General features: G+C 39.8%; 3 protein-coding genes, 1 long non-coding RNA gene and 1 pseudogene across 6 annotated transcripts; 3 read left to right on the top strand and 2 right to left on the bottom strand.

The window, feature by feature from the left end:
* The first annotated feature begins 1,479 nt into the window (after nt 1–1,479).
* On the top strand, nt 1,480–4,993 carry LOC111337764 (uncharacterized). Its single transcript, XM_022944127.2, has one exon. The coding sequence runs from the start codon at nt 1,480–1,482 to the stop codon at nt 4,801–4,803; it is 3,324 nt and encodes a 1,107-aa protein (XP_022799862.2). The 3' UTR covers nt 4,804–4,993.
* LOC148742539 (uncharacterized) lies at nt 4,900–5,301 on the top strand. The gene has a single exon (XM_088747802.1). The coding sequence runs from the start codon at nt 4,900–4,902 to the stop codon at nt 5,299–5,301; it is 402 nt and encodes a 133-aa protein (XP_088603928.1).
* Nucleotides 5,302–5,309: 8 nt separating this feature from the next.
* LOC148742538 (uncharacterized) lies at nt 5,310–6,764 on the top strand. The gene has a single exon (XM_088734967.1). The coding sequence runs from the start codon at nt 5,416–5,418 to the stop codon at nt 6,223–6,225; it is 810 nt and encodes a 269-aa protein (XP_088591093.1). The 5' UTR covers nt 5,310–5,415; the 3' UTR covers nt 6,226–6,764.
* A 7,425-nt stretch (nt 6,765–14,189) lies between these two features.
* Nucleotides 14,190–14,815, bottom strand: LOC148742537 (uncharacterized; annotated as a pseudogene).
* A 106-nt stretch (nt 14,816–14,921) lies between these two features.
* Nucleotides 14,922–24,454, bottom strand: LOC148742536 (uncharacterized). 3 transcript variants are annotated; one of them, XR_016000147.1, is made up of 5 exons: nt 24,272–24,454; nt 22,816–22,978; nt 20,403–20,464; nt 15,349–16,326; nt 14,922–15,139 (listed from the first exon to the last, which is right to left on the bottom strand). It is a non-coding gene; the product is annotated as an uncharacterized LOC148742536 (long non-coding RNA). The 3 variants fall into 3 exon arrangements; XR_016000143.1 differs by lacking the exon at nt 14,922–15,139 and having other exon boundaries at nt 15,211–16,326; XR_016000144.1 differs by lacking the exons at nt 14,922–15,139; nt 15,349–16,326 and having other exon boundaries at nt 20,254–20,464.

Genomic DNA, 24,454 nt, shown 5'->3' with positions numbered 1-24,454 from the left:
GCTTTCTTTTTCTTCAGGTTCAAAAATTTGATTAACAAAAACTTCTTAGATTGGAATGTACAAGTTCTTGCCCGACGAGGACTGGGAAGGGGATAGAGGAATGGCACTTAAAGCTATTCTGAATGAGTCGTTGAGCTTGAGATTTCTCTGCAGTGTCCGTTCGATCTTGAGAAGCCGTCGTGTGACCTTTTCCTCCTTTTCTATAAGAGCCTAAATACTTTCACTCTGATAATGATGTTAATCGAAAGGGTGAAAACTACAGTTTATCTCTACCAACCTCACTTCAACAACAGCTAAGCATTAAAAGATAAATATAAATAATGTTCCTTTGTCCCCCTTACACTCTCTTCACCCTTATAGCTAGGCTAAGCCACCTAATTAGCTTGGCTGGCTACAGTGCTTTTTTTCCTGTCTCGTTGACGAATTTTCAGAAGTATTCCGGCCGTGTGAAGTGACTGGAGGTAGTTTAGGAAGTTCTGGGTCTGTACCAGGCCTTTGCACTGCCCTTGAGGAAGTCCAGTGTTACTGGTAACCTGCAGCGATCCCCTGCTGAACCTGCAATGGACTACAGAGTATATGTATCATGCAATTCGGAGGAAGTAGCTGGTAGTGATACTTCCTATCCGCTGGTGTTACTTTCTGTTGTAAGCCTAAGATACGATTCCGCAATATTGGTGGCTCAGCCTAAAAGCAAGATTGAAATTTTATTATAAGGGAGACTGTTCCCTCAACGGAATTAATTATTAACGGACAATAGGCAAACTTTGATTGACACTTAGGAACAATTTACACTTTGATTGGTTTTAGTTTCTTGTCTAGTTATAGCACGTTTAGAAAAAATGTGAATCTGCCGCTTACCAGATACAGGAGTTTAAGTTCACCGAATTCGGTAATTCAAGCCGCAGTTTCAGTTCAGTAGTTCATAGTTCATGGAAACCCGCCACAGAAGTAGGTTTGGTTTGAGTTTTCTACGGTAATTCTTTATTTATTTGTTAGGGATCTCAACGTAGGTGAATACCACAAATAACTGTTGTGAAATTTGTTGATTTCAGATCGAATAGTTATATCAATAAACCGTTGATTATCCGATATACGGTCGTTTCCGTAAACTTCAAAAGTTGTCGACTCGTCAGTGGTCCATTTCATTCGATTTCTCCGCTAACCTGAGGTCACGAGGAGTTCGACATGTCAGAGGCTCTTAAAGAAGCAAAGGTGACTCGCCGAAACGCGAAAGCAGCATAAACCAGGGCTGGAAAATCTCTTCATCACACAATTGAAAGCAAGCGTCCAGCTTCCGAGGTAAGAGAATCGCTTGATAAAGTAAAAGAAGCGTATGAGAAGCTTATCCAGAGACACGAAGAATTTACGAAGTTAATCGATGATGATACAGAATTTGAGAAGGAAGAAAGTTGGTTTGAAGAGTGTCAAGAAATGTTTATGCGAATTGAAATTAGGTCAAAGGAGTACATTGATCAAACTATGGACAAAGTTAAGAGTAGTATTCCACCTACGACGAATGTATTATTCGATGCTAGTGAAAATCATCCTGGTTCAGTCACAGACAAAAGTAATGGAATGATTGGAATTCAGCTTGGCGGAAGTCAAAGCGTTAATACCTCCGTTGTAAATGATAAAGAAAATAGCCAAAATACTGTTGTTGATTCGTGCGGTTTCAAAATGGAAAAACCAAAAATGCCTAAATTTGTCGGAGATGTCAGAGAATACGCGATATTTAAAGCAGACTTCAAACATGCGATTGAATCAAAGTACAGCACGCGCGATGCCATCACTTTTCTTCGCACGTGCCTTCAAGGCAAACCGCTGGAATTAATTAAGGGAATCGGAACAGATTACAACGCAGCATGGAATTATCTCGATTCAATTTATGGGGACCCCAGAGTTGTTTCCGACACCATCATGCAAGATATAGTTAAGTTTAAGCCCTTACGAGACGACGAAGATGCTCGATTTTGCGAATTAGTTCATCTTGTTAAACAATGTTATAATACGTTGAAAGAAATTGGAGTACCAGGTGACATGGACAACAGTCTTATGTTGTCACTTATTACGAAGAAAATGTGTACCGATGACAGGAAGGTGTGGTCGAGAGAATTGGAAAGAAACAGCGAGCCTGCTACCCTTCACCATTTGATGACGTGGATGACAACTGAGATGAAGTCCCGCATGCGAGCCACCGCACCCCTCAGAACGAGCAGCACTCATCATACTGTTCATTACGTAACCAAAGGAAATGACGAACGAAGTAAAACCCCAGGTGACAAATGTTGGTTGTGTAAGAATTCGACTCATTGGCCGGATCAGTGCCTGAAATTTGCAGCATTAAATCCAGATGAGCGTTTAAGTTCCGCCAAGGAAAATCACGCCTGCTTTAGTTGCCTTAAAAGAGCGGGAAAAGAGCACAGAATGTCTAACTGTAGCAGAAGAAAGCAATGTACAGAAACTGTGCACGGTGCGCGATGCAAATATTACCATCATCCTCTACTCCACAAGAATACAGATGTTAGAGCAAGCATCTCCTCAGTCCTACATACCCAGGATGCACTACTCCCGATTATTTCAGCTGAAATAGAAGGGCGAGGATTATACAAGCGTGGCAATATACTTCTTGACTCCGGAGCTCAGTTAAGCCTGACTCGCTCGGGGACAGCGGAAAGTATTGGTCTTGACGGGAAGGAAGTCCCAATTACCATCACCAAGATAGGCGGAGAAGAAGAACAAATGAGGACGAGGGAGTTTAAGGTCCAAGTAACCTCACTGGTCAACATGAGAAGTTTCGTTGTAAAGGCAGTTGGAATTCCCCAAATAAGCGATGACATCGCCGGAATTTCTAAGGAGAATGCTGCAAAGGCGTCACTTTGGACGAAAGAGAAAATTTTTCGAGGCTCTGGTCCAGTAGATCTCCTTATTGGAATAGACCACACCCGAATGCACACAGGCGAAACGAGACAGTCAGAGCATCTGGTGGCCAGGAATTCACCGCTTGGATGGGTGGTATTTGGAACGACAGCCAGCAAAGGCCAAGAAAAAGGTAGAATATTTTTCGTCAACTACGCCGCTCCTGTTGATCTCTCAGAATTTTGGTCCACCGAATCCATGGGGGTATCAGCAAGATCCCGTGATTGCTCAATGGACAAGCTAACTCAGCTCGAACGAGAGGAAAAGAAAATAATCGAAAATTCTTGCAAGAAAGTGGGAAATCAATGGACGATTCCCTATCCGTGGAAAACAGATCCCAAACTTCTCCCCGACAACCGGTCCCAAGCTATGAAAAGACTAGAAGCAACAGAGCGTCGATTAATGAAAAATCAAGCAAATGCCAAGGCATATAACGAGCAAATGAAAGAGATGGAAGACATGAAATTCTCTAGAAAACTGACAAGAGCGGAATTGACAAAGTACACTGGCCCCGTACATTACATCTCCCATCATGCAGTTTTGAAACCAGAGAGAAAAAGCACTCCCCTACGAGTTGTGTTCAACTCTTCCTCGGTATATCAAGGCCATCGCCTAAACGACTATTGGCTTAAAGGACCGGACCTACTGAACAACCTTTTTGGCGTCTTAATGCGCTTTAGAGAAAATCAAGTGGCTATTAGTGGCGACATCTCCAAAATGTACCACAGAGTGCTTATTCCGGAGCAAGACCAGCATGTGCATCGCTTCCTGTGGAGAGATATGGAAATCGATCGAGAGCCTGATACCTATGTGAAGACCGTTCTGACCTTTGGAGACAAGCCAGCGCCAGCCATGGCACAAATAGCCTTAAGAAAAACGGCAGAAGAAGGAGGAACTGAAAGCCCACGTGCAGCAAAAACATTAAAGGAAAACAGCTACATGGACGACATCTTGGATTCCGTGCAGACGGTGACAGAGGCAGCACAACTGACGTCTGAAATTGATGAAGTGTTAACCAAAGTTGGCTTCAGAATAAAAGAGTGGCGATCAAATAAAGATTTGAAGGGCACCGGTGAACGAGAGAGGGAAGAAGTGAACGTTATAAAGGGATCTGGCGAAGACAAGGTCTTGGGTATAGTATGGAACACTGCCGAAGACTCGTTCAAGTTCAAAGTGAAAACGGAAGTCATGAACAGCTTGAATACAACCAAATGGACAAAGAGAAGCATTCTTAGTCAAATAGCGCGAATTTACGATCCTGTTGGCTTTGCAGCATCTCTTCTGGTGCGAGCCAAGATTGGTTTTCAAGAGCTATGGCAACAAGGATATGGATGGGATCAAGACCTACCCACAGCAGTACATCAGAAGTGGTTCAGTCTCTTCAAGGAAATAAAAGAGCTCAATGAAGTTTCCTTCCCTAGAAGTTTGTCGCCGCGCCAACCTTCATATTCCCGACCGACACTTTGTGTTTTCGCAGATGCATCTCAAGAAGCATTTGGCGCATGTGCTTATATCAGATGGTCAATAGAGAATAACGAATTTGATGTCAAATTTATAGCAGCCAAGTCAAGAGTGGCCCCTCTCAAACAAATCACGATCCCACGACTCGAGCTACAAGCAGCCGTATTGGCGTCGAGATTACAAGCCACAATCAAGGAAGAATCGCGTTTCGAGTTCGAAAAAACCTTCATGATTACCGACAGCGCCATCGTATTGGCATGGATACGCGGCAAGGTCAGACGCTTTAAACCGTTCGTTTCTAGCAGAGTTGGAGAAATCCAAAGTCAGACCGACCAAGCACAATGGAAGCATATTCCAAGCAGACATAACGTGGCAGATGATGTTTCGCGTGGCATAACAGTTACGGAGTTGTCGGGAAGGTGGTAATCCGGACCAGATTTCTTACGCTTACCTGAAGAACAGTGGCCCCAGAGTGAGCTGGAACCAACCCAAGAAGAAGTAGACAAGGAGTGTAGGAAGACAATGAATGTAGGAGCAGTAGTATTCACGCCATCCATCATTGATGGCAATAGATATTCCAGTGGGAAGAAGCTAGTTCGTGTGATATCATGGGTCTTCAGGCTAAAGAAAAACCTCATGGCCAAAATAAAGCAAACTTACGAGCCTCAACCGTCCCAAGGGCCGCTAAATGCCCAAGAGTTAGAGGAAAGCAGAAGATATGTGATCAGGCAGGCGCAGAGAAGCTTACAAAACCGCCTCCTAAAGAACGAGTTCAAAATGTTAAGTCCCTTTGTTGACGACGAAGGCATTATCAGAGTGGGAGGACGCGTTGACAAAGCAATCGTATCATACGAATCGCAGCGCCCAGTATTGTTACCTCATGACCACAGTGTGTCACGCCTGATCATGCAAGACGCTCATTGATGCGGACATCCAGGTGTAGCAACGACAGTAGCCAAAACAAGAAAGAATTATTGGATCGTGCGAGGTCACGACCTTGCAAAAACGGTCAAGTTTAAGTGTGTCTTGTGCAGAGAAATGGAGCCGAGAGCAGAGACACAGATCATGGCAGATCTACCACAACATCGAACAGCACCAGGCACCCCACCGTTTCACTACACATCCTGCGATTACTTTGGCCCCTTCACGGTAAAAATTAGCAGAAACAAGACAGTAAAGCATTATGGAGTTATTCTTACATGCCTGAACACCAGAGCCATCCATCTGGAAATAGCGACTGACTGCACTACAATGCAATTCATGCAAACGCTTCGCAGGTTTTTCTCCATCAGAGGTTACCCCGCTCTCATGATAAGCGACAACGGGAAGCAGATGGTAGGTGCTAAAAGGGAACTCCGCAAGATGATTGAAGGATGGGACATAACGGCGCTTCAAGATTACTGTGCCGACAAAGGAATGCAGTGGAAGTTCACAACCCCAGGTGCGCCACACCAGAATGGTTGCGCAGAGTCCCTTGTGAAGAGCTGCAAGACTGCTCTAAAGAAGGCCATGGGAAGTCAAACCCTTACGCCGTTTGAATTATACACTTGCCTATTAGAAATTGCTAATTTAGTTAATCAGCATCCAATTGTTCGAGTACCGAACGATCCAGACGATGGAGCCTACTTATGTCCGAACGATATGCTGTTAGGCAGAGCGTCTTCTCAAGTCCCACAAGGCCCGTTTAATGAGACAAAAAATCCAAGGAAAAGAGTAGAGTTCATCCAACAGATTGTGAACTCATTCTGGAGAAGGTGGACCAGGGATGTCTTCCCCTTGTTAGTCCCACGGAAGAAGTGGAACTCAGACAGACGTAACGTTTGCGTGGACGACTTTGTCATGGTATAAGACAACAAGGCATTACGAGGAAAGTGGATTACCGGACGAGTAATAGAAGTGTACCCAGGGCAGGATGGCAGAGTCAGAAACCTGAAAGTTAAAACACCAACTGGCGAATATTCAAGACCTATCACAAAGATAGCAGTAGTGCAACCAGCTGAAGGCTTTGAATGAGATGATGGACGCTTTGTCCATCGGGGCGGAGGAAATGTTCCCTCAACGGAATTAATTATTAACGGACAATAGGCAAACTTTGATTGACACTTAGGAATAATTTACATTTTGATTGGTTTTAGTTTCTTGTCTAGTTATAGCACGTTTAGAAAAAATGTGAATCAGCCGCTTACCAGATACAGGAGTTTAAGTTCACCGAACTCGGTAATTCAAGCCGCAGTTTCAGTTCAGTAGTTCATAGTTCATGGAAACCCGCCACAGAAGTAGGTTTGGTTTGAGTTTTCTACGGTAATTCTTTATTTATTTGTTAGGGATCTCAACGTAGGTGAATACCACAAATAACTGTTGTGAAATTTGTTGATTTCAGATCGAATAGTTATTTCAATAAACCGTTGATTATCCGATATACGGTCGTTTCCGTAAACTTCAAAAGTTGTCGACTCGTCAGTGGTTCAGAGACAATAGTACAGTTTCACAGAGAGTCTTGCATTCTGTGAGCCAACCGCAAAGTATTTATTGTCATATTACGAAAATGTGCACCACAGTTACTAATCACCAACCTATGCGTGAGCGCATCTGTGTTCAGTGTAAGATTTCTGTCGCTTCGCGTCGCAAGTCCTGTCAACGTCTCATTGCTAGCTAATCACTTTTATAAACTTCGTTTCCATCTTCACCATCATGAAAATTATTATTGTAGCTACCGTTTCTTTAAGCGCGTCAAATATTTCTCTGTTTTAATATGGTATTAACCGATCGTCCTGCGAGTAGTGTTCCGCACTCAAAATTAAAAAGGTGAGCATAAATTTCAAGCAAAGTGCTTCTTTTAGAGTTTCAAAGACAATCAAATCAAGAGACGATCTTTTAATTTTTCAAGTTATAACCACATATCTTGATTTTGAAAGAAATCTTACAAATTGAGATTCAACTAGCTTGGTCCGCTTAAGGAGCGATGCACAACTAAATAAATGTCCACAGCTTCTGCTCGAGTTCCTATTTTCTTAATTTCCCTGATAAGATCCCCTGAGGAGTTCGAAGAAAAGAGTGGCCAATCAAAAACCTTAGATTTTTCTCAAACAAAGTATCACTTGATCTAGGAATTTTCTCATGTTTTTCTTCGCTTATTTTATCCCTCCAAAGCGGAGCAACAGCTTGATAAAACAATTCCTATTTCCGGTGACAACGACTTTTCTCCTTAGAAGAGGTGTATTGTCAGACGCCGTAAATTGTTTATTGGAAACGTTAAAAAGTACGAAAACAGGCTTAAGACACATTAATATAACTGAGAAGACTTTATTGAGTAATTTCCTAGCGATGTATGGCTGAGTTTGTAATACTTCGAGACCACTACGCGATGATGATTTCACCCGATAAACCTTACGCAAGGAGAGAAGTTTACTGGTATGTTTTATAACATATTTCGTGCTTATTCGAAAAAAACTTAAATTTCCCTCGTATCAGGTTATCTTGATCCATTTGTGATAAAAAAAACCGTTTAAACCCGTTGATCTCTTACCGCAGCTACGCCAACGCTATGAAATAAATTACCGTCGGTCCGTTGTGCAGATAATGTACAATCTTTCAAAAGACTTCTTAAAACTCACTCATTCCCAGAGGCTTAGAGCTTTAAAGAAGTTCTATCTAGTTCTCAGCTCACCTAGTTTTATGAGTTATATAATTGCTGATTGTAAAGCGCAATTATAATATCATTACTGATTGTAAGATTGCAAAGCGCGAGAGAACATCTCCGTATGATTCCAGCGCCAGAGAGGTCTTAATTTATAGTTATTACTATTATCTACCTATAAAATCGCTCTTTTTTAACGTCAAAGCAACCTTTCGCCAAATGTCTCCTTCTAGCAGCTTACAATGTTTGACCCGTGGCGATCCCAGAAATCTTTGCGCAAAGTGAAGGATCCGTTCATTGATATGATCGATTTCTCGCCATACTTCATGATCATGACCGATATTGGGAGAAGTAACATGACTTTTAAGTCGCGCTATATTTCGAAGGAAGTCTTTTGAATGTGTAAGATTGGTCCATGTCAGGGTTTTCCATCTCAGTAGTTAAGAAGCATCATGATGCCATTTGTGACAAATTTCTAACGAACAACGAAGGGAAATCTTTTTTATAACTATCATTTGGTTCTGTCACGCTTTGTCCTCGATACGTTTTCTCTTGCAAACCTCTCAGGGTAGAATAGGTGGCGATTATAACTGAGCTTTTGACCTGGAAGGACTTTCACAAGGAAATTTCTGAAGAGTGCACCTGTAGTTTAATGATGAGTTGAAAAACGCGTTCAAGATGACTTGGCAAGGACAATGCTTAAGGTTTTAAGCACAGTTTTTCTTCAGCAAGTTTTCTATCAAGTGTATTTGATAAGCTCCTTTTACTGGAAAAATGTATGGAGTGGTAAGTTAAACTTTCCACTGAAACTTTTTGGTGAAAAAGTGTTGCTGTAAATATATACGGCCTATGCTTTTTCTCTTGTAAGTATGTTCTCTTTCTCTTGATCGTGAATGTCTACAAGAGTCATTTTTTTTTTAGCGCTTTGTTTAGCCAGAGACTGGAAAAATTTTTAACAGGCATTTGTTTTCAAGTGTCTTATTGCTTGACTTTTCCACGCTCACTGAGTCCTAAAAGGCTTAGAGCAAAATGTGCTCGTAAGAAAGTAATTCTCATGCCATTAAATAAATCGAATATCCTAAAAAAATATATGCCTGCATAGATGAAACAAAGAGAAACTGCTCACAGCAAGGCAGTAGAAGCCAGGCAATTGAGAGCTATCGCGTTAGTATAAACTGAGTTTGCAGTTGGGGAGCAAAGATGCAGATCACAGACACTTTCTAACAAGCACCACTGGAAACAGGGCAAGCCATGAACTAGCTTTAAGGTTGGTATGACTTTCATATTTAGCTTCCCGCTCCCGACATTAACGATGGCCTTTATTCTGACAAAAGTACTCTACCAAATGAATATAGATATATAATTAAATAGGTAATAAAAGGCAGAAGAAAATAATGTCGATCATCATCCACTTTAAAATTGCTAAGATTTTCCTTCCTTGGAATTTAACCAAAAGAAAAAAGAGACAGATAGGTAAAGAGATTAGTTTTTAGTTGATAAGCTACGGAGTAATAGAGCGATAATTCCAGTGAATTGAATTTTCTTCCATATTTGATTTTGACGGACCGAGTAGTAAATTAACTAATAATGATAGCGATGATGATGACATAAAAGAGAATATCTGCTGAGAGTTGAAATTCTCTTGCAAAGTGATGATGATGACGTTTAGGTGCATGAATTGAGCGTCATTCACACTGTCACAGGTCACGGATAGACTTGTGAGTTAAGGCCTGCTTACACGGAGGTGGAGAACCCCAGGTCGGTGAGGTAACGCGCCTTACCGTGGTCGAAAAGTAAAACGTGTTTATATCATCTTACAACCCCGGGGTGCCTGGGTTAAGTTTTTGGAGGTTGTTGTTGCGCTTGTAATTAGGGAGTTTAAGCGTGAGTGTCCCAAGCTCACGTCTCCAAGGTTAAGCAACTCAAGCGCGCTGGCATAGACCGTAAGTCTCTAATTCTATTTTATTGTGCGTGCATACCTTCCGTTCTGGAATATGCAGGTCAGGCCTTCCATACTAGTTTGTTAGCCTCTTTTTCCGACCAAATACAGAGAGTTCAGAAAAGGGTCTGAAGGATCCTTTTTCCAGAGGTTTCGTATAGCAAGGCCCTGGAAGATACGGGTCAAAAAACACTCTTCCATAGAGGTGAGGAATTATGTAGCAGTCTTTTTAAACAAGTAGTTGATAGTGACCAGCATGAACTAGCTGGCCTGCTGCCCGCGCGCAATGACAGTGAGAGATATAATTTTAGGACTAGGCGTATGTTTTCAATCCCGAATGTGAAAACAAAGAGGTCTAGAAATACTTTCATAATGCACTTTGTAATTAAACAACAATTGTAAATAAAAAATTAATACTTGTATAGTTAGGAATTTTTATAGTTTGAATTTTTAAACATGTTGTATGTTACACAAGTAATTCAGCTTATAGTCGCAAGTTGTGTTTTTTTTAATAAACGATTTAATAAACGATTTACACGTCTCGAGAGGGACAGAAAATTTATTCCCGGACACGCTTGTGTTTATTCATAAAGGCATCACGCGTTGTGTTAGGCGTGTTACGGGTTACACAAGGAACCTTTGACAATTTGAAACCGTTGATACGTTATATGGAAAAGTATGGGAAACGAAACATGGTCGATTTAGAACGCTAAACTGAATATCCCGAGATGGGAATATTTGACATCCTTGTATGTCCATTGCAGTTTCTGGTGATCTCTGCTGTTTTGGACTTGTTTTGCCATCACTGTTATTCTATCATACTCCGTCATGGAGTAAGTCGATAACGTATGAAGTCGATAACGTATGAATGCGCATAGTGTTGAGTTCAAGGTAAACTTTAGAGGTTTCATTGGTAAGAGGACGTAAAAGTTGGTGTTTTTTAACGTTTTAGTTCTGTATGGGACAGCTAGGAAATATACAAAGTTCTAAAACACGCTTGTTTCGTTTTGGAGCTTTTTTCAGGTCAGGCGGGCTACCCCACTGTTTAGTTACGAAGGAATCGTTTTAATATCTGCCATCAAGTGTTACATCAATTGACCCGTTATTAGAAACGTCCGCCCCTCAAGTTTAAACACTCAAAGGAGGCTACTGTTAAACATTGCCTATTGTTACACCCACCTTGAGGCATTTACAAGGTAGATTGTCACCCTGGCTGACAGGGTTACCCTACCTGGCAGACCGGGCTACCTGCTTAGGCGGTCATCCTGCTTAGGCGGGTCACCCTACTTAGGTAGGTTACCTAACGTACCTGGAGCCCCCACCTCCATGTGAATCGGCCCTTATTCACTTTCTCACTAACAGTTTCTAACTGAACGTTACTAAAGGTTTCTCACTAAGAGAATACGGTTTATAATCTTTTGCTTCTCGCTGCCTTTAAACGAACGTGGTGAATTATCGCACAGTTTTAAAGAAAACTAATTTTAAACGAAATAAGCTCATAGAAAAGGAGAACTGGAAATTACATTAATTCTAATGCTTCCGTTACGTTTGTCCTTGTATTCGTTTATCAGCGAAGGAACGAGAGTTTTTTTTTTTTTTTATGTTTAAGGCGGACGGCCGGGCCCCCGATGAAGCCAACGAACGAGAGTATGCAATGATTAACGAAGCTTCTGCCAACATGAAAAGCACTTGATTCTCAAAATTAAGACACGAATGGTGTCTTGTGATGAGTTTCAAGTTATCTTGAATTAGTTGCTCTTTTATCTTTTTCTTATACCTTGGGTCTAAGACAAAATAATAATAGTATAGTGATACAAAAGAACAAAAGCATTTGCGATAGATACAAGCTTGGGATTTTCATGAAACTTGATAAATTGTTGATTTGAAAAAACTGAGAATTATTCAGCATAAGCGTTGTGCAGAGAGCGTCTGTGCAAAATTTCGTTTATGTCTTTGTGTACGGGCGCGTGCGTATGTTTCTACTTACATGTACCGCCAAGTGCTATACATGTCCATTAGCACTAAAGGAGTACTCCAAATATGACAGACGTACCATCACCTAGATAGTTATAGACTAAAATAAGTAGTCTATTCTAATTCGCGTAAAAGCTACCGCATGGGGATTTAGCAAATTGGATAACTTCACACTCTCATGGCCGAAATGTTAATGGCCGTAGAAGTCCCAAGGGATATTCTCAAAACCTTTTATGCGCCGTTGCATGTAAATTCTCTCTCTTCTCGCAAGTTTACTGACGCACGGTCACAAGAACCTATTGATTCGCTGAAATTTGGGAGAAAGCATAGCTTTCTTTGCTGTTGCTAGTGTCTTCGATAAGAAATCCTAATTAAAAAGTCTACTCAAGGGGCATTGGTCCCGCGATATTCCCTGGTACCTCATAAGTTGGAAACTATGCTTTATTTTGCAGGGTGACTCTACTCACTTTAAAGCAGCTGATCTCTCACATTTCCTGAGATAACAGGAAATTCATTTTATTTCTGAGAAGAGTCTGTGATCAAAGGCATTGTGGTAGAACTTTCTTAGCGTAAAGCCGGAAACGTTCATCACAAAGAAAATAGCCTTAGCCGGCTGATAATAATACCATCATATCAGATTGACCTCCTGCATGTTCATTGGCTGTAACTAATGACTTATTAGAGGACTGAGGTGTAGATGGCGTCACCACAAACAAACAACTTGCTTTTCATTACACACTGAAAAAACAAATTCTACTTAAGCCCGTGTGTGTTAAGTACGAGATCATCGAAGAAGGCAAAATGTGATAAGAACATCAGGGACTTATTCGGCCACGCATCTTCTATAACTTTTTTGTTTTCACCGCATTATGTGATCTGGGAACTGCAAGGCAACATGGAATATATTTGTTGATGTGACACAAATTTGGCTTGATGAAATGCATCAACAACAGAGGTGGAAAACAGTGCTTTTCTGCTATAATTGTGCCCATTGCTGCTTATATCAAGTCGAGAATTAACAATTTTTAATCAAATCTATTTCAGTTTCTCCGAACTTTAAGGCTATGTAAACGACTTGGCGCGAGCATATAACTTCGCAAAACAAAAACTGTTCAGCTTCAAAAGCAATTTTGGGAAAAATAGCGGGAGTTTTGATGCACTCTATGAAAGTCCTCTCTAAGACAATAGGTAGGTATAATTTTCAGTCCGGTGGACGCATGGAAATTTTCAGTGAGACATTTAGAAAGATTTTTGAGTCAGGTGTCTTGAGATGTGGTGAATTAGTACTGACACGTTAAATCGACATTCATAATTGGTTGCTATTGAATGTTCAGCAGCCAAGGTTTTTCCTTAGCTTAGAAAATAGTTTGAGCTCATCGAACGAACCACTGTTCCCTGCCCTGAACACAACCAGGTGTAAAGTTTTCAAAATAATACACTACATCTTTCTAACCTGAGCACTGAGACATATCGCACGACCAAAAGACCTACACTACTTTGCATATCTCAGTTAGGGGTTCTTCTTTTGATTATTTTTATACTCAATTTTAAATGCGCATATAACATTTATTAGTCACGCTTCTTATGATGGAAACTGTTGGTTTGCACACTGCAGGAGCTTTTCACTAAGCTTGCCAAGATGGAAAATTACTTCGGTATTCAGCCGTTGAACACATGATGATTACATGGATATCTTGCTGCATGTAGTAATGCACAAACTTTGGTTGCGCGCGCCAGTGATAGAGTGGGAAAACTATAATATGCTTCTATACATGTATCAGTTTATCAGTTAAGGCTAAGTCGGAACACAAACCAGATTGAGACCACGGTAGTAACTCACTGCATATATGTGTAATTTAGTATATTAGATGCATGTATCTAAAGGGTCCTACTAATACCCCCTTGGCACTGGCTGCATTTTCATTAATTTCAAAACTGATGGCAGTGAGTAAAAGTATTAGGGTTGATAGTATGAGATACCTGAATTATTATGCTGAGTTTTCATTGATGGGGCAGCTAGTTTCATTTTCGCTCAAACATGGAATAAATTTTACTTGAGTAGTTTTTCACTTGCAAACTTAGCATATACCAGTACACAAAATTTATGTGGGTTGGATATGCAGTCAGCTTTAAGCTCTGGTAATGTGAATGCAATCTTGCAATTCTTAAGAAAATTACCAACATTTCCAATAAATAATTTTCAGTTTTGTTATGGTATCAAAAGTTGAGAATGAGCTTACCTTTGGAAGTAAATTTTTTCATTCACATTGTTTTCTTGGGTTCTCCATTATCACTTTTAAGAGCTTTTGTCTGTGGGGTCTTTTTTCCAGATTGATTGATTTCATCATTGGAATTAGCACTCACTGGCTCCATCACAGCTTTTTTCTGCCTCTGTCTGTTTCCTGCAGGAAATATCTTGTGGAATTTCATCCGTGGCCTGCTTCTTGTCCTCTTCTTTTGTAAGCACTGAAGGTTACCTGAGTTATCTCTTTGCATAAACCCACTAGACATAACAGTTCTTCCTGGGCCACCTCTGTCTTTGTTTACATGAACATTACTATTTCCATTTGTAACATGAGGATAATTAAGTGAAACGGATGTTGTGGTAGCAGCTGTGTGTGATACAAACCACCACATGACATCTGTTCTGCTAAGTGAGGCACAGTACTCTTCTGATAATAGCCTTGCTGATTCAAAGGTGATGAAGAAATCAAGAGTGGATGAATGTGATTATGTACACTTGGTGTGTTATCATAACCATGTAAAGATGATGAAACTGAAGGTAAACCCCTACTTGAAGATGGACTCCGCTGATCTTTAAGACTTGCTGCTCCAGCACCTGGTTTAAACAAGGAACTAGAGGGATTCTGCATTTCTTAAAACATCACATACATGTACACTGCAAAACTACAGGCAGGAGTAATCTGAAAAGTTCTTCTCAAGTATATGGTAGTATTATTAACACTGTGCAGTCAACATAATATTACCAACTGAAGGCAAACAAAACAGTCACAATGTATTAACCTGGTGTAATGTTTCATTTAGACTGCTCAACAAGCTGCCCCAACTATCCTGTAAATCTGCAAGTACACTACATCATATCAACAAGTAGCCAACTCACTTTGATGTCTAACTAGCACCCTGACTCTTGGTTCACATTGAAGATTTAATATCATTTAAAGCACCTAAAAATCCAGAACTTCACAATTAATCTGTTAGTAACCAAAACATGTGCTTAACACATTTAGCAGACAAGTTGCTACAATTAATCAGCCCACTTACTCTGACCTTCAACTTGGTTATGAGCTGAGAAAACTATAATTTTGAGGAAACAAGTGATATGCAGTCAGAGGCTTACAAATGATGAATGTATTCACTCCTTCACCAACCTCTTCCATATAGAGCAATAATCAAATAATACCTTTACTATCATGGTTGTTACTTGATGATAGAAAAGCTAGCTGTGTCAAATTTCCTTTTCCTTACAATGCTAGGCCTCTTTGATTTGGGAGTAACTGCAAAAACATTTTGAAGAAATTTTTAGACAATATCTCCCTTGTAAATCTATTAAATCATTATCAAACATTCATAAATGATATTTTGTTTTTACAAGGTGCACAAGTATTCACCAGACTGAAAAGGGCCATGCATATAATTATGCATGTTCAGTAATAAAAATGAATAGGAAATGAGCTAAATTGAAGTCAACACTAAGTTACAAAAAAGAATTAAAGAAAATTCTCACAAGTGATTAGAAGACTAGTATACTTGGGTGACATTACAATTTTCTGAAAGGGGCTAAATTGTGTATGGCTCTGCCAACAACATTCTCATTATGCACACAGCTTCACTGCTTGATTATACTCATTTAGTGTCCACCACAAAAAAGTTCTTGACTATGTCCAGGGAGAAACTGTCAAAACCAGAATGAACATGTTCACAAAATGTGCCACCAGTCAGTAGAAAAGAAATTGTTAATTGGTGGTTTGATTTGCTTGCAGTTAATTCCATTGCTTAGTTATTGTTAGTATTATGGATATAAACCCACAACACATCCCAATTAGACTACTGTCCAGGTTTTTTTCCTCTCTTTAAATTTGTCTTTTTTTGGGAAGGATATCTAGTTAAAGAGCAATTCAGGCAGAGTACACCATCCAAAATTCCCTGTAACTCTGACTATATAAATTGACTATATAAATAAACACTCTGAAAAATAATGCGAGACATTGAAAAAAAAAAGCTAGCATGAATTCCCCAAATGCTTTGTGATAGATACTGGCAAATTGTCCTGGTTGTATTATCAGGCGATTTACTGCACTTCCCAAATCACATTCCAGTGTCAAGCATTTGAACACAGGCTCATCAATGTACTACTCTTGCATCAAGTATCTTACAGAATCTAGGAGAAATTTCTAAATTTAGCTATAACACTTAACTGCAACAGACAACTTTTACCATAAGTCAATACTCAGAAAAATAACATACTACATTCTAGTGTAACAAAGAATTAAAAAACGTATGATGGACGATCCTCGCAGTAGATAGCGCTATTTGAGCAATAGCGAAATTCAGACCTGAAAAAAATCAGGCCTGTACGGGACTCGAACCACTGACCTCTGCGATACTAGTGCAGCGCTCTAACCAATTGAGCTAACAAGCCAACTGAGAGCAGGCCGTTAAGTTGAATCAACTTAACGGCCTGCTCTCAGTTGGCTTGTTAGCTCAATTGGTTAGAGCGCTGCACTAGTATCGCAGAGGTCAGTGGTTCGAGTCCCGTACAGGCCTGATTTTTTTCAGGTCTGAATTTCGCTATTGCTCAAATAGCGCTATCTACTGCGAGGATCGTCCATCATACGTATCAAATACCGCAGTTCAAAATATATGATTTTCATATATTTATTCTATCTCATTTATCACTTTCACGGGTTCATTACGAATCAACTTAACGGCCTGCTCTCAGTTGGCTTGTTAGCTCAATTGGTTAGAGCGCTGCACTAGTATCGCAGAGGTCAGTGGTTCGAGTCCCGTACAGGCCTGATTTTTTTCAGGTCTGAATTTCGCTATTGCTCAAATAGCGCTATCTACTGCGAGGATCGTCCATCATACGTATCAAATACCGCAGTTCAAAATATATGATTTTCATATATTTATTCTATCTCAAAGAATTAAAAAAATAGGATCAAATTTATTTTTGGAAACAGTTCAATTGGTTCAATCTTTTAGTTGTCAATTAGGAAACTCACAGCTGAGTTACCTTTTATAAAAAAGCTATAATTTTAATTTACATTGGTTTCTGCTACAGTATTAATTTGCATCTCCAGCTATGGGTCATTCCACAGTATTTTGCATGTCACGGAGGGGACAATTCAGACGAGAATATCATGGATAGCTCCTCAGCTTAATATAATTCAGTTCACTGAGGACTTCTGATGGATAGAACAGCTAATGATTGTTTTAAATCAAACTATTTCCAAACGACTTCTTCCACATTTGGGGGGAATTATAGTCATTTATTTAGATTGTCACGGAGGGGACCAGAGAAACTATGAAAACTGAAAGTTAAAATTTAATCTCAGATTTCTGTGAATGTATAACGGCAGCAACAATAATTTAGTACATAGTTTATTTAGATGTTAATCATCAATAAAACTGCCTTAAATGGAAAAGGCCTTCCTCCTCTCTTACATTGTACAAGAACAGTAAGTGCTCGTGGTTATCGTCACGGAGGGGACTGTCACGGAGAGGACGTTTTGTCCAATAGGCAGCAGTGATCAATTTGAACCAATTTGGACCAATTTTCCAGCCTTAATATGAGTTTACAGCCCCAGTTTAGATATTCTTTAAAGCTTGACCACATCAAAAAGGTTGGCTGTTGTACGTGTCGTCAAGCCTTTAAAGACATTTAATTTATGGCTGGAAAGTTGTGTCATGCTGTTTGTTCATATGATACAACACATTTCTTAAAAAAACCTTCCTGCTTTTTCATTTTTTAGTTTTTATTTGGAAACTTTAGGTTCATGTAAAGTACTCAAGATAACACCAACGGTTCAATAAGACCTGGTGCATACAAAAACATATACATCATTTTTAAAACTTACACGTATAACTAAAAATGTAAGCAACTCAGATATTTCAAGGTTTTGTGTCTCTGTCTCTCTCTCTCTTAATAAAAAGGCTTAAAACTGCATTGTAGACTGCAAATATGCATGCATGCATGATGTGCAAGATGTAAATATAATAATTATATAAGCTGAATATTGAACAAAAGTGCCACAGATTCAGAGGTAATGATAACGACTTACAAGTTTTAATACTTGAATATGTACAGTTGTACAGCTAACTGTTGACGATATTCCAGTTCGTACTAAAGTAGTCTAAAATCCAGTACACTCTAAGTGAATAAACCTCCAAAAAGCTCAAATCTCATTTTCATAAATGCTGTAAAAGACAGACAGTTATCATAGGCTTTCTTGTGCTCAGAATTAGTCCTGCTTTTTGAAAAACAGGTGCACTTTCTCAACTTCACCTTGCACTGAAAATGTAAATGGGCGATTGCCTTTCAGGACCATAAAAAATACAACTGCAATGCACCCTGTCCACATCATCTCATCTTGGCCAGTCATAGGTGGCAGAGCTTATGCTGTGTTAGAACTTGAATTCTACAAAGCCATCTTCCACAAAAATCACCCGGCCAAAGTAAAAAGTTGTGACATAGTCTACAGCAAAGTACATCCCCACCTTAACCCCCATAGATGGTACTGGGCTGAGATGTTGAACATGGAGATCATGAATAATGGATTTCCTTACATCCACCATGTCCTTTTTAAGGACAAGAGGACAGGAAAGAGCAAGGGCTCTTGCAAACATGCAAACAAACACACCACAATCATAATCTGTTTCTTGTTGCTGTATATCATTAGAACTGTTTACATGGAAGGACCAGTCCCCTGGACTAGGCTGATTATCTGCCACAAGCAATGCACTCCACATCTTACAGACAGCTCTTTGGTGGGTGGGCTTGACAAAACTGCCAGCTGCACTTATATAGAAAAAGTGTTTTTTGTTCTTGATGAATTGAAGGGGAAAAAAGACAAGAATGATCAACATGAAATTTCGGTCTCAATCTTTCTTTTTAACCATCTCATAATTTTCATCATTTTCTTTCAGTCTTTCTCTGTATTTCTTTGTCCTCTCTTTAGAACTCATTTCAGCTCTAAAGCAACTGCCAGTGCTGTGGTGATCATGCTCAGAGCCTACAATCCCAGAATCCTTTACTTTTTGTTCATGTATTAGTTATGAAATGTGCAACTCTTTCTGTGACTGTAAAAATGTTCTACTCACATCCACTTTTGACGTAAATTAACTTGAATTTTAAACTCAATAGTTAAACTAATTTTTTTTTAAGTGAGGAGAGTATAGTTTGTTGCATTGCATTTATCTTCAGTGACAGTTAATTTTTCTTCATTAGTGATGTCCCCGCTGTGACAGTAATGTCCTCTCTGTGACAGAAAAGTCCCCTCTGTGACAAAAGTTCCCCTCCGTGACATTTTTATCTTTTTAAAATTATTAAAAAGAAAAAGAAGTGGAAGAAACTCTTTACCACTTTTGAGTTTGTCAGCCCATACTTCAATAATTAACAGAAGTTTCTGCAGTTATCCCCATTTATTTTAGAAAGATCATAATTTTTGTGGGTATTTTTGTCACAGAGGGGACAATTCAATGTTGGACAAAGCATTACATCTCTTCCGCACAAAGCCAAGAAACAGATTTAATAAAATAGGAAGTCTGGGTAAACAACTTAACGTCCTGACAGTTATTATTAGATTTCTTCTCAAGACAGATCTACAATATTTATTTAGTGTATGTCCCCTCCGTGACAGCTTTTTTGGTATCAAGGTTAATTTATGATAATTTATGACACAAAATTACAGTGCTGACATCTCAAAAGTATCATTTTATACAAATTTAGCATTTAACCAGTACAGAAATAGAGCTTAATTATCATTTTAGTCATTTTAGTCAAGCCGATTATTAGAAGAGGCAATTTAGTTATACCTACATGTACAGGACTTTGTACACTGCTGTTGTTTTAGGTAAGCAGTTTTCCCATCATTTACTACAGTCTCCATTAACCCATGTAAGTTAAGGGAATTACTAGAGGGGATGGAAAATCACTGACCTGATTTAATTTCTTCTTAAGTTTCAGTGACATAGCTCCATCAGGAGCATTACAGGTACATTAAACAATAGATTTTTAATCATGCAATCTCTTTTTCTTGAGATTGACCTTTATTTTTAACAATATTTAAATTTCTTAAGTGCCTCAGTTCTTAAAGCAGTGGTCAAGGAAGCTGGCTCTGTCTCCATGAACTCATATAATTGGTTTCAATCTGTCATGATAATGAATAAGGGAAGGCTGGTTAAGGCCAGTAACCTTAGTGATATAAGTAACCAAGGAGAAAGGGACAGGTTTACCTGACAGGGGTCCAGAGGAAATAAACATAATGGGTGTGTGCTCATTACATGCCTTTGGTGATCTGTTGAAACAAAACAGGGTTCATCAAAGAAGCCATAGAGGCTATAACTGTCTAAGGGAGAGAGAATGTTTATTTAGTTTTGAGAAAGCAAGTAACACAAAATACATAGTGACAAATTTTGGAACATCAAGAGAGATGAAATACTACAATGTTTAGAAATATTTTAGGGCTTTAAAGCCTTAAAGGGCAGGGCAAATTAGCCTCTATATTATCACTAATTGTTTACAGTCCACTATAGGAAATCTTTAAATTACCAATTCATGCAGTTTCAAATAAAGGAGAAAAATCTCAGGACTTCAATAAATCACTATGTTGATCATAAGAAATGCCCAGAAGACTTAGTCAGTTCTTAAATTTAATCCAAGGCTTAATAGCATTTTGAATTAATCATGTTCAGGTAATGACATTTTCAAGTGAGAGTAATTTGGTGTTAATCAAGCACAAATAAATTCTTCACAGAAAACAAAATTAATTTGCAAAAGAACATAAAGCAAGTGTAATTTAACACTGTCTTGTGTTACAACTTTGCACTTGTGAAGGTGTAGTCTGATCGTCCGGGTGAGTGTAGTCCTGAGAAGGACTGTTGTCGGTGGCAGTGACTGACGTTTCGACAACCTGTGCGGAAGTCATCATCAGAGTCAAGTGAATGATTGTTGTCAGTAGAATGTTTTTATTCCAGTTCGTGTGAAATGATCGGTTGGTTTTGCCGTGATGTTATTGGCTGTAAGACTCAAGTGACGTAAGTCGATCGTGATTGGTCTGTTTCGGTTTGTCGGTAAAGTTAGGTTGTTCTTTTTCGGTCGTTTGTGATGTTTATGTCGTGAATGAGTCGTTTGTATGGGGCGGGTAGTTGTTGACATCTGTTTAGGGGAGTCTGTTCTAAGTTAGTAAACCAGCCCTTGTTATAGCAGAAATTGTGATGCAGAACATCGAGGAACGCGCCCTTTCGACTTGCCGACAAACGATACCGCTTTGGTTACGTTACGTTGACGACACATTCACCGCCGTTCGACACGACGAAATTGACGCATTCCACAACCACCTTAACGAACAAAACACTGACATACAGTTTACCAGAGAAGTCGAAGAAAATGGCAAACTTCCTTTTCTAGACTGCCTGGTAAGCCACAACGACAACTCATTACGAACGACAGTTTACAGGAAACCGACACACACCGACAGATTACTAGACGAGTCATCCAACAACCCTACATCACACAAAGCCACAACTATCAGAACTCTAACACGACGCGCACAACTAGTATGTGACTCGACAGACAGCTTATCCGACGAGAACAAATACCTTCACCGTGTTTTCACGAAGAACAACTACAACAACGACTTCATCCGACGAAACACTCACCGACCCACTACCACTACCGAAACAAACGACACCGCAACCCCTACGACTACAGCAACCATACCGTACATAAAAGGCATGTCTGAAAACATCTCGCGCATCTTACTACCCTTCAATATCCGCGTCGCCCACAAACCCATCACCACACTACGTCAGTTACTAACCAACGTTAAAGACAAAGACGAACCGAGGAACAGACAGGGAACGATTTATAAGATCAATTGTTCCGACTGCCAAGCCTCCTACATCGGTGAGACTGGCAGAAACCTCACAACAAGACTGACTGAACACAGACGGGCGACGAGGAAAGGTGATGTCAGCAATCACATTGCTGAACACCATCGACTTACCAACCACAACATTGACTGGGACTCTGCGCAATGTCTAACCTACAGCACTGACTATTTTCAACGACTGACTCTGGAAAGCTGGTTTACTAACTTAGAACAGACTCCCCTAAACAGATGTCAACAACTACCCGCCCCATACAAACGACTCATTCACGACATAAACATCACAAACGACCGAAAAAGAACAACCTAACTTTACCGACAGACCGAAACAGACCAATCACGACCGACTTACGTCACTTGAGTCTTACAGCCAATAACACCACGGCAAAACCAACCGATCATTTCACACGAACTGGAATAAAAACATTCTACTGACAACAATCATTCACTTGACTCTGATGATGACTTCCGCACAGGTTGTCGAAACGTCAGTCACTGCCACCGACAACAGTCCTTCTCAGGACTACACTCACCCGGACGATCAGACTACACCTTCACATGTTACCCCCGGGTTCAAACCATTTACCGCAACTTTGCACTTGTTTATAATTCTACATTTGTGTTACATGAAAAATGCACTCACTTGCAGCCACTTGGAAGCGCATAATTTTTTTATGTACATAAAAATGTGTTTAAATTGTACTTAATTTGGCCACTCACGATAAAAGAGACAGACTTCTTAAAAAGATGACACTTACTTGATAGTCTTTATGAATTTGTTTTCTTCCCAGCTGATGCAATGCTTGATTCCTTGTTAACAGTAAACCCTAAGGACTGCAGCATTTTGTAGATGATTGTTGCTGAATCTGAACTTTTTGCTGAGGACAAATGTATGCATGCTCCTTTTCCTCTTTCCTCTTTCTGCAATCAAAGTTAGCCATAGTAATGCACTGCACCCCTTTTAAAATTCACCAAACCTGACTACGTATTAAAAAGTAAATGACAAGGAAATGCTGTTTTGTTTCCTAAAACTTCTCATTTTGTACTTTGAATGGTCATATTAAACTTGCAAATGATGTATTTCTGAAGTCAGTTTGTCTACTTCTATAATCGACCTCTCGAGAAAGGCATAGCTTACTTACCCACAAAGTGCTTTCGTAAACAAAAAACTTCAGCCCTGTTACGGTAACTGATTACCGGCAGAAAGATAATAACCTCGCTATTACCACGAAACACAATTTATTCAACTATAAACAATGGGAGATAAACCAACACGAGCTAGCGACTACTCTTGGAACAATTCAACTAAGATTTACTATGTATTTATCTACGCTTATCTGACCACAAGCAAAGTACTGTCCTTCTCTTTGGTGAAATCTCCTGAAGACTTCCTTCGACGTTTCGCACTCGACTGTAAACAACTCTGGACTTGACAGCAGAATGTCAATATCACATCCGAACGGGAAAATCCCTTCACTTGTCACTTGTCACACAATATCACTTGTATATCACAAACAGGGAACGAAGTCCCAAATCACCACAACAACCTGACTAGCGAGCTGCTTGTATAAGCATCCAAAGAGAGTCTAGAAGTTTCCAAAAGTAACTATTTATAACCATTACAATAGTAACTATTTATAACTATTACAGTAGATTCTATTCTTAAACTGATGAGTCACAGTTCTAGAAAATTCTCAAAACAACAGATTGCGTGACATTGACCTTCGCGAACTTTCTGGACAATTCTGATCCTTGTAACAGCCCAAAAATCCTCAGCAACGCGCATGCCCTGTTTATCACGAGCTAGGTTTGTGAGGCGTGAGTAGTCCAGTGGTCAGTGCGCTGGACTCTGGGTTAAACGGCCCGGGTTCAAGTCCTGGCTGGGGCTTCACGTTGAGTCCTTAAGCAAGACACTTCACTCACATTGTTTCGTCTTCTCGGATAGGACGTAAAGCCGGAGGTCCCGTCTCTTACAGGGTAAGGGGTAAAAGACGTTAATTTCCCACGCACGAGATTACTGTGTGCTGGATGTCCTCCCCTGGCGTGGGTTGGGTGGGAAAACAGCAGGTCCACATCAGCTTATACAGTTGCCAATAAATTCAACCTGCTTGAACAAATAAACATGATGATGATGATGATGATGATGATGAAGGTACTGAAACTTTTGAAGGATCGTTTCGAGCGATGAAATGATAGAACATCACGCAGACTCACCTCGGCGCTCTTTGCATTTGTGTCAGAATCCTCAGTTTTACTTTCGATCATTGTTCAATTGACGCGAAGAGGTACTAGATTGTGATATGATTTGGACTTCGCCTTCAGAAGGCATTGAAATTCTTAAACGTTTTTGCTTTGTACGTTACGTCCAGACATATCTTCCCGCGGAGACATCCATGA

This window comes from Stylophora pistillata, chromosome 1 (genome assembly GCF_964205215.1).
Source record: "Stylophora pistillata chromosome 1, jaStyPist1.2, whole genome shotgun sequence".
NCBI classification, from domain to species: domain Eukaryota; kingdom Metazoa; phylum Cnidaria; class Anthozoa; order Scleractinia; family Pocilloporidae; genus Stylophora; species Stylophora pistillata.
The sequence above is the reverse complement of the archived record's forward strand: the minus strand, read 5'-3'. Positions and strand labels throughout refer to the sequence as shown.

Bases quoted from the DNA above. Each gene is read 5' to 3' on its own strand.
- LOC148742539 (XM_088747802.1), top strand. From the start codon at position 4,900: ATGAATGTAGGAGCAGTAGTATTCACGCCATCCATCATTGATGGCAAT.
- LOC148742538 (XM_088734967.1), top strand. From the start codon at position 5,416: ATGGAGCCGAGAGCAGAGACACAGATCATGGCAGATCTACCACAACAT.
- LOC111337764 (XM_022944127.2), top strand. From the start codon at position 1,480: ATGGACAAAGTTAAGAGTAGTATTCCACCTACGACGAATGTATTATTC.